This window comes from Argopecten irradians, chromosome 1, assembly GCF_041381155.1.
Source record: "Argopecten irradians isolate NY chromosome 1, Ai_NY, whole genome shotgun sequence".
Taxonomy (NCBI): domain Eukaryota; kingdom Metazoa; phylum Mollusca; class Bivalvia; order Pectinida; family Pectinidae; genus Argopecten; species Argopecten irradians.
The window spans coordinates 4028906-4044832 of record NC_091134.1 but is presented as its reverse complement, the minus strand read 5'-3'; the positions used below and the strand labels follow the sequence as shown (position 1 = coordinate 4044832).

The 15927-nt window shown below is 35.4% G+C and overlaps 1 protein-coding gene across 3 annotated transcripts in view; it reads right to left on the bottom strand.

Moving 5' to 3' along the window:
• LOC138315453 (activated CDC42 kinase 1-like) overlaps positions 1-15927 on the bottom strand; it is a 50180-nt gene that overhangs the window by 6681 nt on the left and 27572 nt on the right. For all 3 annotated transcript variants that reach the window (XM_069256503.1, XM_069256512.1, XM_069256494.1), the window contains exons 5-13: positions 4974-5126; positions 4165-4350; positions 3610-3701; positions 2745-2871; positions 1796-1942; positions 1487-1581; positions 1093-1187; positions 774-870; positions 280-368 (exon numbers count right to left, since the gene is read on the bottom strand). In XM_069256503.1, coding sequence (XP_069112604.1) covers positions 280-368; positions 774-870; positions 1093-1187; positions 1487-1581; positions 1796-1942; positions 2745-2871; positions 3610-3701; positions 4165-4350; positions 4974-5126 — 1081 coding nt within the window. The remainder of the gene's footprint in view (positions 1-279; positions 369-773; positions 871-1092; positions 1188-1486; positions 1582-1795; positions 1943-2744; positions 2872-3609; positions 3702-4164; positions 4351-4973; positions 5127-15927) is intronic.

The following is a 15927-nucleotide window of genomic DNA, read 5'->3' as shown; positions in this document are numbered from 1 at the left end:
CTTTTAAATATCAAAGGTTGTACGCCTTCTAAATAAAAAAAAATTCCCATATTAATTATCATTTTTGGGTATGCATATCTGTTTTCATTTCAAATGATCTTGTCATTTTAACTCTCAAGAGACTCATTATTGCAAGTTTTCCTCTGATTAAGTTGAAAGTTTTACACCACAATAATAAATGCATTCCCCTGAAAACATTTGAAAATCAATAGAGTAACCATTGACTATAAGAAAAAGTTCTTTTTTGCTGGGTCTCAAAGAAGGTAAGAGCAGAATTACTTTTACTGCGACTTGGGAGCTGTGTCGGTCTCACTTCCTGTACAGACTCATTCAGATCTGGCGGTTCCATAGGGTTCCGCAGGTAAACTCTGTAAAGAGAAAAGGAATTCATACAATGTCAGGAGGTATCTATGTATCAGTACAATGTAGATACAGAGAATTCATACAAGGTTATGTCATCTTTTATGAACTAAGCTTTTTACATCATTTATATTTTGCTAAGCAAAATCTAAATCTAAGGTTTCCATGATCCTGGAGCCAAAAATTCTAAATTTCTAAATGGATTTCACAGAAAGGCTCATCACACTGTCAAAGTCCTTGCCCTAATTTCTCGAAACAACCTTAGGTCAAAAATGAACTTCAGTCATAAATTTTAACATCAGGAGAAAAACTTAAGTTTTGACTTAAGTCTTCACTTTTGTTTCGAGAAATCGGTGCCAGATCCAGTTCATATAAATAAAGATACACAATAGTGTTATGTAAGTGATACCTACTCATCTATCTTGGCGGGATCGCCCCAGTTTTTTCCTCCAGGGTCTCCATGGCCAGTGTGTATAAAACTGTTCTTCAGTGGTTTACTGATGTCATTGCCTAAAATACAGATATATTGTGTGATCAGTAGGATAATAGTGTAACATTTACAGGTTACATCTTAATATATAATTCTACCACCATAATGTTTCTACCATATAACCCACACAGACACAACTAAAACCTATGTTTATTCTTGTGTACAATATCATTTATAGAGAAAAGACAGTATTTATAACACCATTTCTTGTACATTGTGTTATTGCTAATGACAACACGTACTGGCGAGGCGCCTCTGTGGGTCGACACACTGCCGCGGGAATGTTCCAATGTTACTTGTCCTCTTGTTCTGGCCCTTCCACCAATAACAGTCAGGTCTGAAAATCAACAGTCAACATTAAATGGTAAGCCCTTTTCAAATTCAAATATTGCTTTAATATCAATTTCCTAAAGATTTTTGAAAGATTTTTTACATATATATAACTTTATATCTAAAGTTAATTTGCAGCATGCATTGTGAGTAGTAACCTACTTATATATCAACTGTAAAATCTGATTGATTTTTTTCAGATTGACTTTAAAACTTTTTCTTTCAATGGCAATACCTTTCACACTGACTTGTGGTATAATTGGGAAGACAGCGAGGCCAAGTTTAATTATTTCAGTTAACACTTACCTTCCGTCTATAACTGTCAGGTAATCCCCTTCCTCTATCTCTAGTTTACCGACTTCACAAAAAGATTGTGTCACCTTCATATCTGGGGGTCTCACCTATCAACAAAATATGGACACTTCCTTAAATAAACAACAATTATATTTGTTTATTTCTGTTTTCATTTTCAATCACCAATAAGACAATAATGACAATTTCGGGATTATTTTAACATGTTTCAGTGACATTTTCTTAAATTTCTTCTGCCCTTGTCTGGATTTTTCCGACAAATATCTTAAATGGTGACACTCGGTCTGTTTAAATGTATGATACCTCTGTGAGGAAGTCCTTGAGAGCCACAAACGTGGGTCGTCTGTCCGCCTCATACGACCAGCACTGTAGGATCAGTTGGTAGATATCTGTTGGGGAATGTGCTGGCTTTGGTAGACGTTCATCTTCCACGTCAATCTTGTGTAAAATCTGAAACAACGTAAAATGTTCTTTGTGTCACTTAGGAGTAGGTCAAAGATTTGATGTTTTATAGAACATATGCAAGCAACTTAAAGTTAAGTTTCAGAGAATTATGGTTGTTTCCTAAATAATGTTTATTTTGTGAATTGAAAGAATCTAGAGATAACAGTAAGACATAAATACCTAGTAACTAAATATAAATCATACCTAGTGACCAAATATAAATCAGAGTGGGACAGGATACAACCTGATAGGAAGGGACAGGACAGGACAACAGGGAGTGAGACCGATATACATCGGTAACACAGTCTGTGACGCTAACCTTTTTTGCTGCTAGTCACTTGGACCAGTAAACCCCATAATTTTACAATTCTGACTATTCAATCACTAGTCCAAATTAAATATACAGCCGTTTTGCTTCAGCACTTCAAATTCAGTCATGATCAGTTTACAATATTTTACCCAAATTGCAGTCTGGATGCTTTCGTGAACACCAATTCTCACAAGATGATGCATCCGGACTGAAATAATCGCATAAAGAATGCTCTCAAAATGTGTTGAAAAATGCAATTGACCACTGCTTTTGTAAATGAAGCATTTAACGATATTAATCGAATGGGGAACCATTTGGATCAAATTGGACTAGTTCATTACAATTGCCACTAGTCCAGCTGTAAAATTACTAGTCATGAGGCATCGGACTAGTGCTTTACAGACTGGGGGACGTTACATGCTTACTCCTCCCTTAAATCATTGAAAGGACATAAAACTTCAGGGCTGGATTTAATTAATATTTCTCCCTGATCCATACCTGTGATCCATTGTATCCGACCCATGGCTCCTGGCCGTATGTAAACATCTCCCACAATGTCACACCAAACATCCATGTATCACTGGCATGTGAAAACTGTCGCGACTTCAGACTCTCTGGGGCACACCTACAGACAGAATAATGTTACAGATAGATTAATAATTTTTGATTATTGATTGTAATATCAACAGTGAATTATGTGTTCCCTACTTAAAATGCGTACAAGGATGTCATAGTTAGTAAATAATTGTCACTGAAGTGATGTTTGGTATACAAAGAAAGTTTGGTATTTCTTCAAAATTTTCTTAGGTTATCCCCATGTGAAAAAAAATAAAGAGCTAGGTAATAAACAGATAGAGTTATGTATTACATCATATACGGTCATGTTGCAAGGGAGCACTTCACCATTGTTTTACTATTGTCAAGAGTTTAAAGGTCACAGGAAAACACCTTAGTCCAAACAGGTCACTGTAATACTGTAAACCAATTTTTTTACGCGTGCGATTTATTTTCGCGAATTTTGCGATCGACTAATCCAAAATGTGGTTTATAGTAAATTGTATTCAAATTAATTAGAGTTCGTACTTTCTGTGAGCACTGTCTGTCACCTCTCTGATCCACATGTTCACTAGTACAGTGTCACAGGGTTCTGTTAATATTCGCGAAAGTTAATCGCCGTGAATTATGATTGATATGACTAAGTATAATAGTGTATCATACTATATGTAATCTGATCCGCCAAAGTTAATTTCCGCGAACTTGTATTGAATCGAAATTTGCTAAATTTAATAGCCGCGAATAAATGTTGGTTTACAGTACCTCAGCAGCTTTTGATATCACAGTTTAGTAATTTATAAAACCTCACCAGGCAAATGGTACTTTCTTCTGTTCAGACATCACATAATGATCTTCTTGGCTTGGTAGGGCCCTCATCAATCCAAAATCTCCTATTTTTATCTGAAAATAGATCAATCATAGCACACCATCGTTATCAAAGTACTGTTACAGTAAAGGGCCATCTCCCAACAAAAGACCCAACTAATAATCCATTTATAATGTTGAATGTGTTTTTGTTCAATCTTTGTTTATGTACCACTGACTGATGGCAAAAGTAACTTGACCAAGTTCAATTAGATGTGATTAACTTTTAATGGTTGACTTCAAACAAATGTTGACGACACTTCAGTCTCACTTTCCTCGACTATCATCAAAGTCGTCACAGACATGCATCAGAATGTATGTCTAACAGAACATCAATAAATCTTTTCCAAGCTTTAATTCATTCTGAGCGTAAAGTTTTAAGTCTTTAAAAAAAAGTATTAAATTTCTGAAAGTAAAGAATTTTTTGTTCTGAGAACAAAGCATTTATTCTGAAAGTAAAGTATAAAGTCTAATGAGAGTAAAGTTTTTCGTAGAGTACCTTGTCTTCTGCCGCTAGTAGAACATTCCTACAGGCTAAGTCGCGGTGTATAAACCTCTTAGACTCCAGATAACTCATGCCAGTAGCAATCTGAATGGCGTAATCACACAGAGTACTGATCAACAGCTTCTCCTGTTCCTTCCGTAACTTGTCCAACAGGGCACCACCTGGTGCCAGTTCTGTCACCTATGGGGAGATAATCAATGTAGTCTAGATAACTAAATGTATAAGTAACATATTACAAGGGACATAACTCAAATACCTAAAGGTAGATAACTCAATGTATAATTGACATATTACAAGGGACATAACTCATATACCTAGGGGTAGGATATAACTCAATGTATAATAAATATTACAGGACAAATATACATATTACAAGGGACATAACTCAAATACCTAAAGGTAGATAACTCAATGTATAGGCAACATATTACAAGGGACATAACTCAAATACCTAGGGACAGATAATTCAATGTGTAATTAACATATTACAAGGGACATAACTCAAATACTGTAAATTTAATTATTTTAGCACAATTTTAAAATTTAAACAAAAAATTGATTTTATTTTTCAGATATTGATGTTATGTTTAATTATCTCAATAATACCTGTGTTAGAGTCACACAGAAAGTCTGAGTAGAACAATCACACTTTATTGTTAATTACAATGCACAAAAGCACTAAAAATAAGACTAATGTTAATTAAGTATGTACCCTAGAGTACTTAGGATCAAAATGTCCATCATGTTAGAAAATGTTGAAAAGAATATCAATATTTGGAATGGAAAGCACACCACCAACTAACCATCATTAGAGGACAGGATAGACTGATTCCGTAAAGTCGTATGAGGTTTGGATGATCAAGAATGTGCATCGCATTGACTTCCTTTACGAAATCTTCAAAGGCTCCAGGCTGAGCCAAAGCATCATTTCGGAGTATCTTCACAGCAACGCTTTTCTGAAACGGAAACAATAGAAACTTGCATATTATATATTTTTACAATTAATTCTGATGAATGTCAAGATACCTAATCATTAAAGATTTTAATATCAGATATTCATATATTGCTGCATATATAATTTTATTAAACTTAGAGGATTAAAATTCTGCCATCAGCTCAACAAATCAAAGCAGACAAGGGCTTGACACAATGGGACAGAACAGGACAGACAGGACAGAACAGGACAGATAGGACAGACAGGAAAGAACAGGACAGAACAGGACAGACAGGACAGAACAGGACACACAGGACAGACCAGGACAGGACAGGACAGACAGGACAGGACAGAACAGGACACACAGGACAGAACAGGACAGGACAGAACAGGACAGGACAGAACAGGACAGACAGGACAGAACAGGACAGAATAGGACAGATAGGACAGAACAGGACAGATAGGACAGACAGGACAGAACAGGACACACAGGACAGACAGGACAGAACAGGACACACAGGACAGAACAGTACAGATAGGACAGACAGGACAGAACAGGACAGAACAGGATACACAGGACAGACAGGACAGACCAGGACAGGACAGGACAGGACAGACAGGAAAGAACAGGACAGACCAGGATAGGACAGAACAGGACAGACAGGACAGAACAGGACAGAACAGGACAGAACAGGACAGATAGGACAGACAGGACAGAACAGGACAGACAGGACAGAACAGGACAGGACAGGACAGAACAGGACAGAACAGGACAGAACAGGATAGAACATGGCAGACAGGACAGGACAGGACTGGACAGAACAGGACAGATAGGACAGACAAAACAAGAAAACACTTATAATTTCAGATCTGAAAACAAAGCAAACCTACCCAGAGTTAACACCACCAGGTATGGTAAGAAATCATTCAGGTACGAGGCGTCCCGCATATGGAACAGCCTCCCAAATGACCTGCGTAAGGTTGAAAACTATGCAGAGTTTCGGAGGCTGCTCCGTAAGTGGGACGGCCCGGACTGTAAGTGTAAACTTTGTTCTTAATGTCTCCCTGCATCCTGTGGTGTAACACATGTCTTTATGTCTTTATTTTATTTTTATTTTTTGGTTTGCTTTGTTGCTTGTGTTGTCACCTCTTTTAATATAAATTTGTAAAAAATTCTGTGATAGCTTATGTAGTGCCTGTACTTATAATTACTGACAACTGTGATGCTTTAGTTTTAATTTCTGTTATATATACAATATACTTTGTTTTGTCGAAATACAAGCTCGAACGAGCTTATGTTACCATGTTTTATATATTCGACACTAAATAAAGTTTCTTGTATCTTGTATCTTGTATCTTGTACAGGACAGAACAGGACAGACAGGACAGAACAGACAGGACAGAACAGGACAGATAGGACAGGACAGGACAGAACAGGACACACAGGACAGACAGGACACACAGGACAGAACAGGACAGACAGGACAGAACAGGACACACAGGACAGACAGGACAGACAGGACAGAACAGGACAGACAGGACAGAACAGGACAGACAGAACAGACAGGACAGACAGGACAGGAAAGACAGGACAGAACAGAGACAGGACAGAACAGGGCAGACAACGACAGGACAGTATAGGACAGACAATGACAGGACAGTACCGGACAGACAACGACAGGACAGACAACGACAGGACAGACAGGACAGAACAGGACAAAACAGGATAGAACAGGACAGACAGAAAAGACAAGACAGACTTGGTTTGGTTTGTTTAGTTTTACGTCCTATTAACAGCCAGGGTCATGTAAGGACGTGCCAGGTTTGTTGGTGGAGGAAAGCCGGAGTACCCGGAGAAAAACCACCGGTCAGCGGTCAGTACCTGGCAACTGCCCCACATGGGATTCGAACCCGCATCCCAGAGGTGGAGGGCTTGTGGTAATATGTCGGGACATCTTAACCAGACAGACTGGAAAGACTGGACAGAACAAGACAGACAGAACATACAGGACAACAGGACAAAACAGGACAGACAGGACAGGACAAACAGGACAGGAAAGACGGGGACAGGATAGAGACAGGACAGACAGACAGGACAGAACAGGACAGGACAGACAGGACAAAAGGACAGACAGGACAGGACAGATGTTAATGAAAATTTGAAACACCAATGGGCAGGAAACCTAAATGACTAATGTAATACAAAGTATTTGCTATTAAATTAGGAACATGTAGAGACAGTTTATTACCTCATTGTTTAGTCTCATGTAAATGTTCTGACATTATCATATCAAAACTATGTGGCAAGAGTGCCTATTTGAGAGTGATATAAAAACTTGTTCATATAGAAAATCGGTCTAAAACACATTAATTACATTATCTGTAAGACGCAACATACAAATCATCATGTATGTTTAAAAGAATGTTTAGAAAAAGCCAGTATGTCAACCAATCATATATAAGAACCGTTTATCACCTAAAGGAGATTTTGCGAGACTCTAAAAAGACGGATGATTGGTGAGATGGGAAGTGTAAAGCTTATCAATAGGCACGCTGCTTACACACATAACAAGTGATTTCACTTCAGAATGCTTCCAAACTGTCAGTTATTGTATCAGTCAAAAAGTTCAAAAAATCCTAGCCGACATTTTGAAACGATCATAATCAACGTAAAAAGCAAAAAAGATATGGGTTATCGGTGTAGTGTGGAATGTGTAATGGGGTATCTATGTCACCGAGAGAGTTATCTGTACAGAACACATCACCACCTATTTCATGTTATACTTTACCAATATCGGTCTCACTAAAATCTAGGTCCTCATTGGACTAATGGGAAGGATGGCCTGGGCCCGGCACCATAAAACTTTCTCAGACAAATTTTTTACTCAAGCCTATGGAAAATCATATACTTGAGTAAAAAATCTGTCTGAGAAAGTTTTATGGTGTCGGGTCAGGTTAAAAAAGGGAATTCCTTATGAAGGAAAAGAAGCATCTTTTATTAGACAATAATCTTTTAGTTTTTCAGCACAATAACTGGCTTTACATTCACCCCTCCCTTATGAAAGCGCTCAACTTCCTCTTTATTGAAGAAAGTGAAATAATAAATAATGATACATGATCATACATGTTAACTATATTTGTAGCTTGATAATCGGAGGTGGAGGGTTATCACATCTGTATATAGATATTATATCATATGTAATTCAGGTAAACTACATCTGACATTGCTATATTTAATGATTAAGATGCTACAGAAAGTTTTGAATTTGTTTAACTTTCCATTGTACCTCTGATTTAGATAATGTACCATATTAGACCCAATAAACACCCAGGGCGTTTAAAAAATTTTGAAAATGAAAAGGTGCTAATAAGACGAAATTATTGCAAATCTAGACAGTTTTGTATAATTTTGGTCTTTATTTATGCATGGACAATTGAAATCAAGGCCTCAAAATGGGAGGGGCGCTTATAGGGACATGGGCTCTTATTGGGTCTAATACGGTAAGTAAACTGAAAGTTGTCTAGATATAGTTACATAGAGCTGTATTTTATGTGATGCCAATGTGAGTGAAAAAGACTATAAACCTGCCATGCTTGGTGTGTCCTCAAATCTCACATTACATTTATCTTCGCAGAAAAAAAAATGAAAATAAAACTATTGAGTGATACCACGTCAACACGCCAACTGTCCGGGAGTGCCAGATCAGTAGATTTGATGGATGTCAGATTCTATCATACGTATTGCACTATCGAGGGATAGCGTCACACAGCGACCTACATGTACCCAGACTAGGGGGTATTTATTTCTTCAAGAGATTACAATTTCTATCAGCTACAAACAGTTTGAGCTATTCTTGTAAACTATTACTAACACTTTCAACCTTTTTAACATACCTGTATCAGTCACAACTATTAATGAATAGAGAACCTATTGAAAATCCTAACAATTGTAAACGACAGTGACCTATTGTCGATGCTTTAACACTTTCTTACTACGGTAAGCCTTTATATATTCATAGAATTGGATATGGTACTAGGCATTACACAAAACAAAAGTTTAGACGAAAATAATGCAAAACTAGCTTTAAGACTGGCTTAAGACCAAAAACTACTGGCTTTAGACCTAAAACTATAGAGCAACGACGGGCTTTAGAGATAAAACTATAGAGTAAAGACTGGCTTTACCTATAAAACTATAGAGTAAAGACTGGCTTTAGACCTAAAACTATAGAGTAAAGACTGGCTTTACACCTAAAACTATAGAGTAAAGACTGGCTTTACACCTAAAACTATAGAGTAAAGACTGGCTTTACACCTAAAACTATAGAGTAAAGACTGGCTTTACACCTAAAACTATAGAGTAAAGACTGGCTTTACACCTAAAACTATAGAGTAAAGACTTGCTTTACACCTAAAACTATAGAGTAAAGACTGGCTTTACACCTAAAACTATAGAGTAAAGACTGGCTTTACACCTAAAACTATAGAGTAAAGACTGGCTTTACACCTAAAACTATAGAGTAAAGACTGGCTTAAGACCTAAAACTATAGAGTAAAGACTGGCTTTACACCTAAAACTATAGAGCAAAGACTGGCTTTAAACCTAAAACTATAGAGTAAAGACTGGTTTTAGACCTAAAACTATAGATTATTGACTGGCTTTACACCTAAAACTATAGAGTAAAGACTGGTTTAAGCCCTAAAACTTTAGAGTAAAAACTGGCTTAAGACCTAAGACTATAGAGTAAAGACTGGCTTTACACCTAAAACTATAGAGTAAAGACTGGCTTTACACCTAAAACTATAGAGTAAAGACTGGTTTAAGACCTAAAACTTTAGAGTAAAAACTGGCTTAAGACCTAAGACTATAGAGTAAAGACTGGCTTTACACCTAAAATTATAGAGTAAAGACTGGCTTTACACCTAAAACTTTAGAGTAAAGACTGGTTTTAGACCTAAAACTATAGATTATTGACTGGCTTTACACCTAAAACTATAGAGTAAAGACTGGTTTAAGACCTTAAACTTTAGAGTAAAAACTGGCTTAAGACCTAAGACTATAGAGTAAAGACTGGCTTTACACCTAAAACTATAGAGCAATGACTGGCTTTACACCTAAAACTATAGAGTAAAGACTGGCTTTACACCTAAAACTATAGAGTATAGACTGGCTTTACACCTAACACTATAGAGCAATGACTGGCTTTACACCTAAAACTATAGAGTAAAGACTGGCTTTACATCTAAAACTATAGAGTAAAGACTGGCTTTACACCTAAAACAATATAGCAAAGACAGGCTTTACACCTAAAACTATAGAGTAAAGACTGGCTTTACACCTAAAACTATAGAGTAAAGACTTGCTTTACACCTAAAAACTATAGAGTAAAGACTGGCTTTACACCTAAAACTATAGAATAAAGACTGGCTTTACACCTAAAACTATAGAGTAAAGATGGGCTTTAGACATAAAACTATAGAGTAAAGACTGGCTTTACACCTAAAACTATAGAGTATAGACTGGCTTTACACCTAACACTATAGAGCAATGACTGGCTTTACACCTAAAACTATAGAGTAAAGACTGACTTTACACCTAAAACTATAGAGTAAAGACTGGCTTTATACCTAAAACTATAGAGTAAAGACTGGCTTTAGACCTAAAACTATAGAGCAATGACTGGCTTTACACCTAAAACTATCAAGTAAAGACTGGTTTTAGACCTTAAACTTTACAGTAAAGACTGGCTTTACACCTAAAACTATAGAGTATAGACTGGTTTTACACCTAAACCTATAGGGTAAAGACTGGCTTTAGACATAAAACTATAGAGTAAAGACTGGCTTTACACCTAAAACTATAGAGTAAAGACTGGCTTTAGACCTAAAACTATATAGTAAAGACTGGCTTTACACCTAAAACTATAGAGCAAAGACTGGCTTTACACCTAAAACTATAGAGTAAAGACTTGCTTTACCTCTAGAACTATAGAGTAAAGACTGGCTTTACACCTAAAACTATAGAGTAAAGACGGGCTTTAGACATAAAACTATAGAGTAAAGACTGGCTTTACACCTAAAACTATAGAGTATAGACTTGCTTTACTTCTAAAACTATAGAGTAAAGACTGGCTTTACACCTAAAACTATAGAGTAAAGACTGGCTTTACACATAAAACTATAGAGTAAAGACTGGCTTTACACCTAAAACTATAGAGTAAAGACTTGCTTTATTTCTAAAACTATAGAGTAAAGACTGGCTTTACACCTAAAACTATAGAGTAAAGACTTGCTTTATTTCTAAAACTATAGAGTAAAGACTGGCTTTACACCTAAAACTATAGAGTATAGACTGGCTTTACTTCTAAAACTATAGAGTAAAGACTTGCTTTACTTCTAAAACTATAGAGTAAAGACTGGCTTTACACCTAAAACTATAGAGTATAGACTGGCTTTACTTCTAAAACTATAGAGTAAAGACTTGTGTTACTTTTAAAACTATAGAGTAAAGACTGGCTTTACACCTAAAACTATAGAGTATAGACTTGCTTTAATTCTAAAACTATAGAGTAAAGACTGGCTTTATACCTGAAACTATAGAGTAAAGACTGGCTTTACACCTAAAACTATAGAGCAAAGACAGACTTTACACCTAAAACTATAGAGTAAAGACTGGCTTTACACCTAAAACTATAGAGTAAAGACTTGCTTTACACCTAAAACTATAGAGTAAAGACTGGCTTTACACCTAAAACTATAGAGTAAAGACTTGCTTTACTTCTAAAACTATAGGGTAAAGACTTGCTTTACACCTAAAACTATAGAGTAAAGACTGGCTTAACACCTAAAACTATAGAGTAAAGACTGGCTTTACACCTAAAACTATAGAGTAAAGACTGGCTTTACACCTAAAACTATACAGTATAGACTTGCTTTACACCTAAAACTATAGAGAAAAGACTGGCTTTACACCTAAAACTATAGAGTAAAGACTTGCTTTACTTCTAAAACTATACAGTATAGACTTGCTTTACACCTAAAACTATAGAGTAAAGACTGGCTTTACACCTAAAACTATAGAGTAAAGACTTGCTTTACTTCTAAAACTATAGGGTAAAGACTTGCTTTACACCTAAAACTATAGAGCAAAGACTGGCTTTACACCTAAAACTATAGAGTAAAGACTTGCTTTATTTCTAAAACTATAGAGTAAAAACTGGCTTTATACTTAAACTTATAGAGTAAAGACTGGCTTTACACCTAAAACTATAGAGTAAAGACTGGCTTTACACCTAAAACTATAGAGTAAAGACTGGCTTTACACCTAAAACTATAGAGTAAAGACTGGCTTTACACCTAAAACTATAGAGTAAAGACTGGCTTAACACCTAAAACTATAGAGTAAAGACTGGCTTTACACCTAAACCTATAGAGTAAAGACTGGCTTTACACCTAAAACTTTACAGTAAAGACTGGCTTTACACCTAAAACTATAGAGTAAAGACTGGCTTTACACCTAAAACTATAGAGTAAAGATGGGCTTTAGACATAAAACTATAGAGTAAAGACTGGCTTTACGCCTAAAACTATAGAGTAAAGACCCCTTTTACACCTAAAACTATAGAGTAAAGACTGGCTTTAGACATAAAACTATAGAGTAAAGACTGGCTTTACACCTAAAACTATAGAGTAAAGACGGGCTTTACACCTAAAACTATAGAGTATAGACTTGCTTTACTTCTAAAACTATAGAGTAAAGACTGGCTTTACACATAAAACTATAGAGTAAAGACTGGCTTTACACCTAAAACTATAGAGTAAAGACTTGCTTTATTTCTAAAACTATAGAGTTAAGACTGGCTTTACACCTAAAACTATAGAGTAAAGACTTGCTTTATTTCTAAAACTATAGAGTAAAGACTGGCTTTACACCTAAAACTATAGAGTAATAGACTGGCTTTACTTCTAAAACTATAGAGTAAAGACTTGCTTTACTTCTAAAACTATAGAGTAAAGACTGGCTTTACACCTAAAACTATTGAGTAAAGACTGGCTTTACTTCTAAAACTATAGAGTAAAGACTTGTGTTACTTTTAAAACTATAGAGTAAAGACTGGCTTTACACCTAAAACTATAGAGTATAGACTTGCTTTAATTCTAAAACTATAGAGTAAAGACTGGCTTTATACTGAAACTATAGAGTAAAGACTGGCTTTACACCTAAAACTATAGAGTAAAGACTTGACTTTACACCTAAAACTATAGAGTAAAGACTGGCTTTACACCTAAAACTATAGAGTAAAGACTGGCTTTACACCTAAAACTATAGAGTAAAGACTGGCTTTACACCTAAAACTATAGAGTAAAGACTGCTTTACTTCTAAAACTATAGGGTAAAGACTTGCTTTACACCTAAAACTATAGAGTAAAGACTGGCTTAACACCTAAAACTATAGAGTAAAGACTGGCTTTACACCTAAAACTATAGAGTAAAGACTGGCTTTACACCTAAAACTATACAGTATAGACTTGCTTTACACCTAAAAACTATAGAGTAAAGACTGGCTTTAAACCTAAAACTATAGAGTAAAGACTTGCTTTACTTCTAAAACTATACAGTAAAGACTTGCTTTACACCTAAAACTATAGAGTAAAGACTGGCTTTACACCTAAAACTATAGAGTAAAGACTTGCTTTACACTCTAAAAAACTATAGGGTAAAGACTTGCTTTACACCTAAAACTATAGAGCAAAGACTGGCTTTACACCTAAAACTATAGAGTAAAGACTTGCTTTATTTCTAAAACTATAGAGTAAAAACTGGCTTTATACTTAAACTTATAGAGTAAAGACTGGCTTTACACCTAAAACTATAGAGTAAAGACTGGCTTTACACCTAAAACTATAGAGTAAAGACTGGCTTTACACCTAAAACTATAGAGTAAAGACTGGCTTTACACCTAAAACTATAGAGTAAAGACTGGCTTTACACCTAAAACTTATAGAGTAAAGACTGGCTTTACACCTAAAACTATAGAGTAAAGACTGGCTTTACACCTAAAACTTTACAGTAAAGACTGGCTTTACACCTAAAACTATAGAGTAAAGACTGGCTTTACACCTAAAACTATAGAGTAAAGACTGGGCTTTAGACATAAAAAACTATAGAGTAAAGACTGGCTTTACGCCTAAAACTATAGAGTAAAGACCCCTTTTACACCTAAAAAACTATAGAGTAAAGACTGGCTTTAGACATAAAACTATAGAGTAAAGACTGGCTTTACACCTAAAACTATAGAGTAAAGACGGCTTTAGACATAAAACTATAGAGTAAAGACTGGCTTTACACCTAAAACTATAGAGTAAAGACTTGCTTTACTTCTAAAACTATAGAGTAAAGTCTGGCTTTACACCTAAAACTATAGAGTAAAGACTGGCTTTACACCTAAAACTATAGAGTAAAGATGGGCTTTAGACATAAAACTATAGAGTAAAGACTGGCTTTACACCTAAAACTATAGAGCAAAGACTGGCTTTACACCTAAAACTATAGAGTAAAGACTTGCTTTATTTCTAAAACTATAGAGTAAAAACTGGCTTTATACTTAAACTTATAGAGTAAAGACTGGCTTTACACCTAAAACTATAGAGTAAAGACTGGCTTTACACCTAAAACTATAGAGTAAAGACTGGCTTTACACCTAAAACTATAGAGTAAAGACTGGCTTTACACCTAAAACTATAGAGTAAAGACTGGCTTTACACCTAAAACTATAGAGTAAAGACTGGCTTTACACCTAAACCTATAGAGTAAAGACTGGCTTTACACCTAAAACTTTACAGTAAAGACTGGCTTTACACCTAAAACTATAGAGTAAAGACTGGCTTTACACCTAAAACTATAGAGTAAAGACTGGCTTTACACCTAAAACTATAGAGTAAAGACTGGCTTTACACCTAAAACTATAGAGTAAAGATGGGCTTTAGACATAAAAACTATAGAGTAAAGACTGGCTTTACGCCTAAAACTATAGAGTAAAAGACTTAACCTTTTACCCTTTTACACCTAAAACTATAGAGTAAAGACTGGCTTTACACCTAAAACTATAGAGTAAAGACTGGCTTTACACCTAAAACTATAGAGTAAAGACGGGCTTTAGACATAAAACTATAGAGTAAAGACTGGCTTTACACCTAAAACTATAGAGTAAAGACTTGCTTTACTTCTAAAACTATAGAGTAAAGACTGGCTTTACACCTAAAACTATAGAGTAAAGACTGGCTTTACACCTAAAACTATAGAGTAAAGATGGGCTTTAGACATAAAACTATAGAGTAAAGACTGGCTTTACACCTAAAACTATAGAGCAAAGACTGACTTTACACCTAAAACTATAGAGTAAAGACTTGCTTTATTTCTAAAACTATAGAGTAAAAACTGGCTTTATACTTAAACTTATAGAGTAAAGACTGGCTTTACACCTAAAACTATAGAGTAAAGACTGGCTTTACACCTAAAACTATAGAGTAAAGACTGGCTTTACACCTAAAACTATAGAGTAAAGACTGGCTTTACACCTAAAACTATATAGAGTAAAGACTGGCTTTACACCTAAAACTATAGAGTAAAGACTGGCTTTACACCTAAACCTATAGAGTAAAGACTGGCTTTACACCTAAAACTTTACAGTAAAGACTGGCTTTACACCTAAAACTATAGAGTAAAGACTGGCTTTACATCTAAAACTATAGAGTAAAGACTTGCTTTATTTCTAAAACTATAGAGTAAAGACTGGCTTTACACCTACAACTATAGAGTAAAG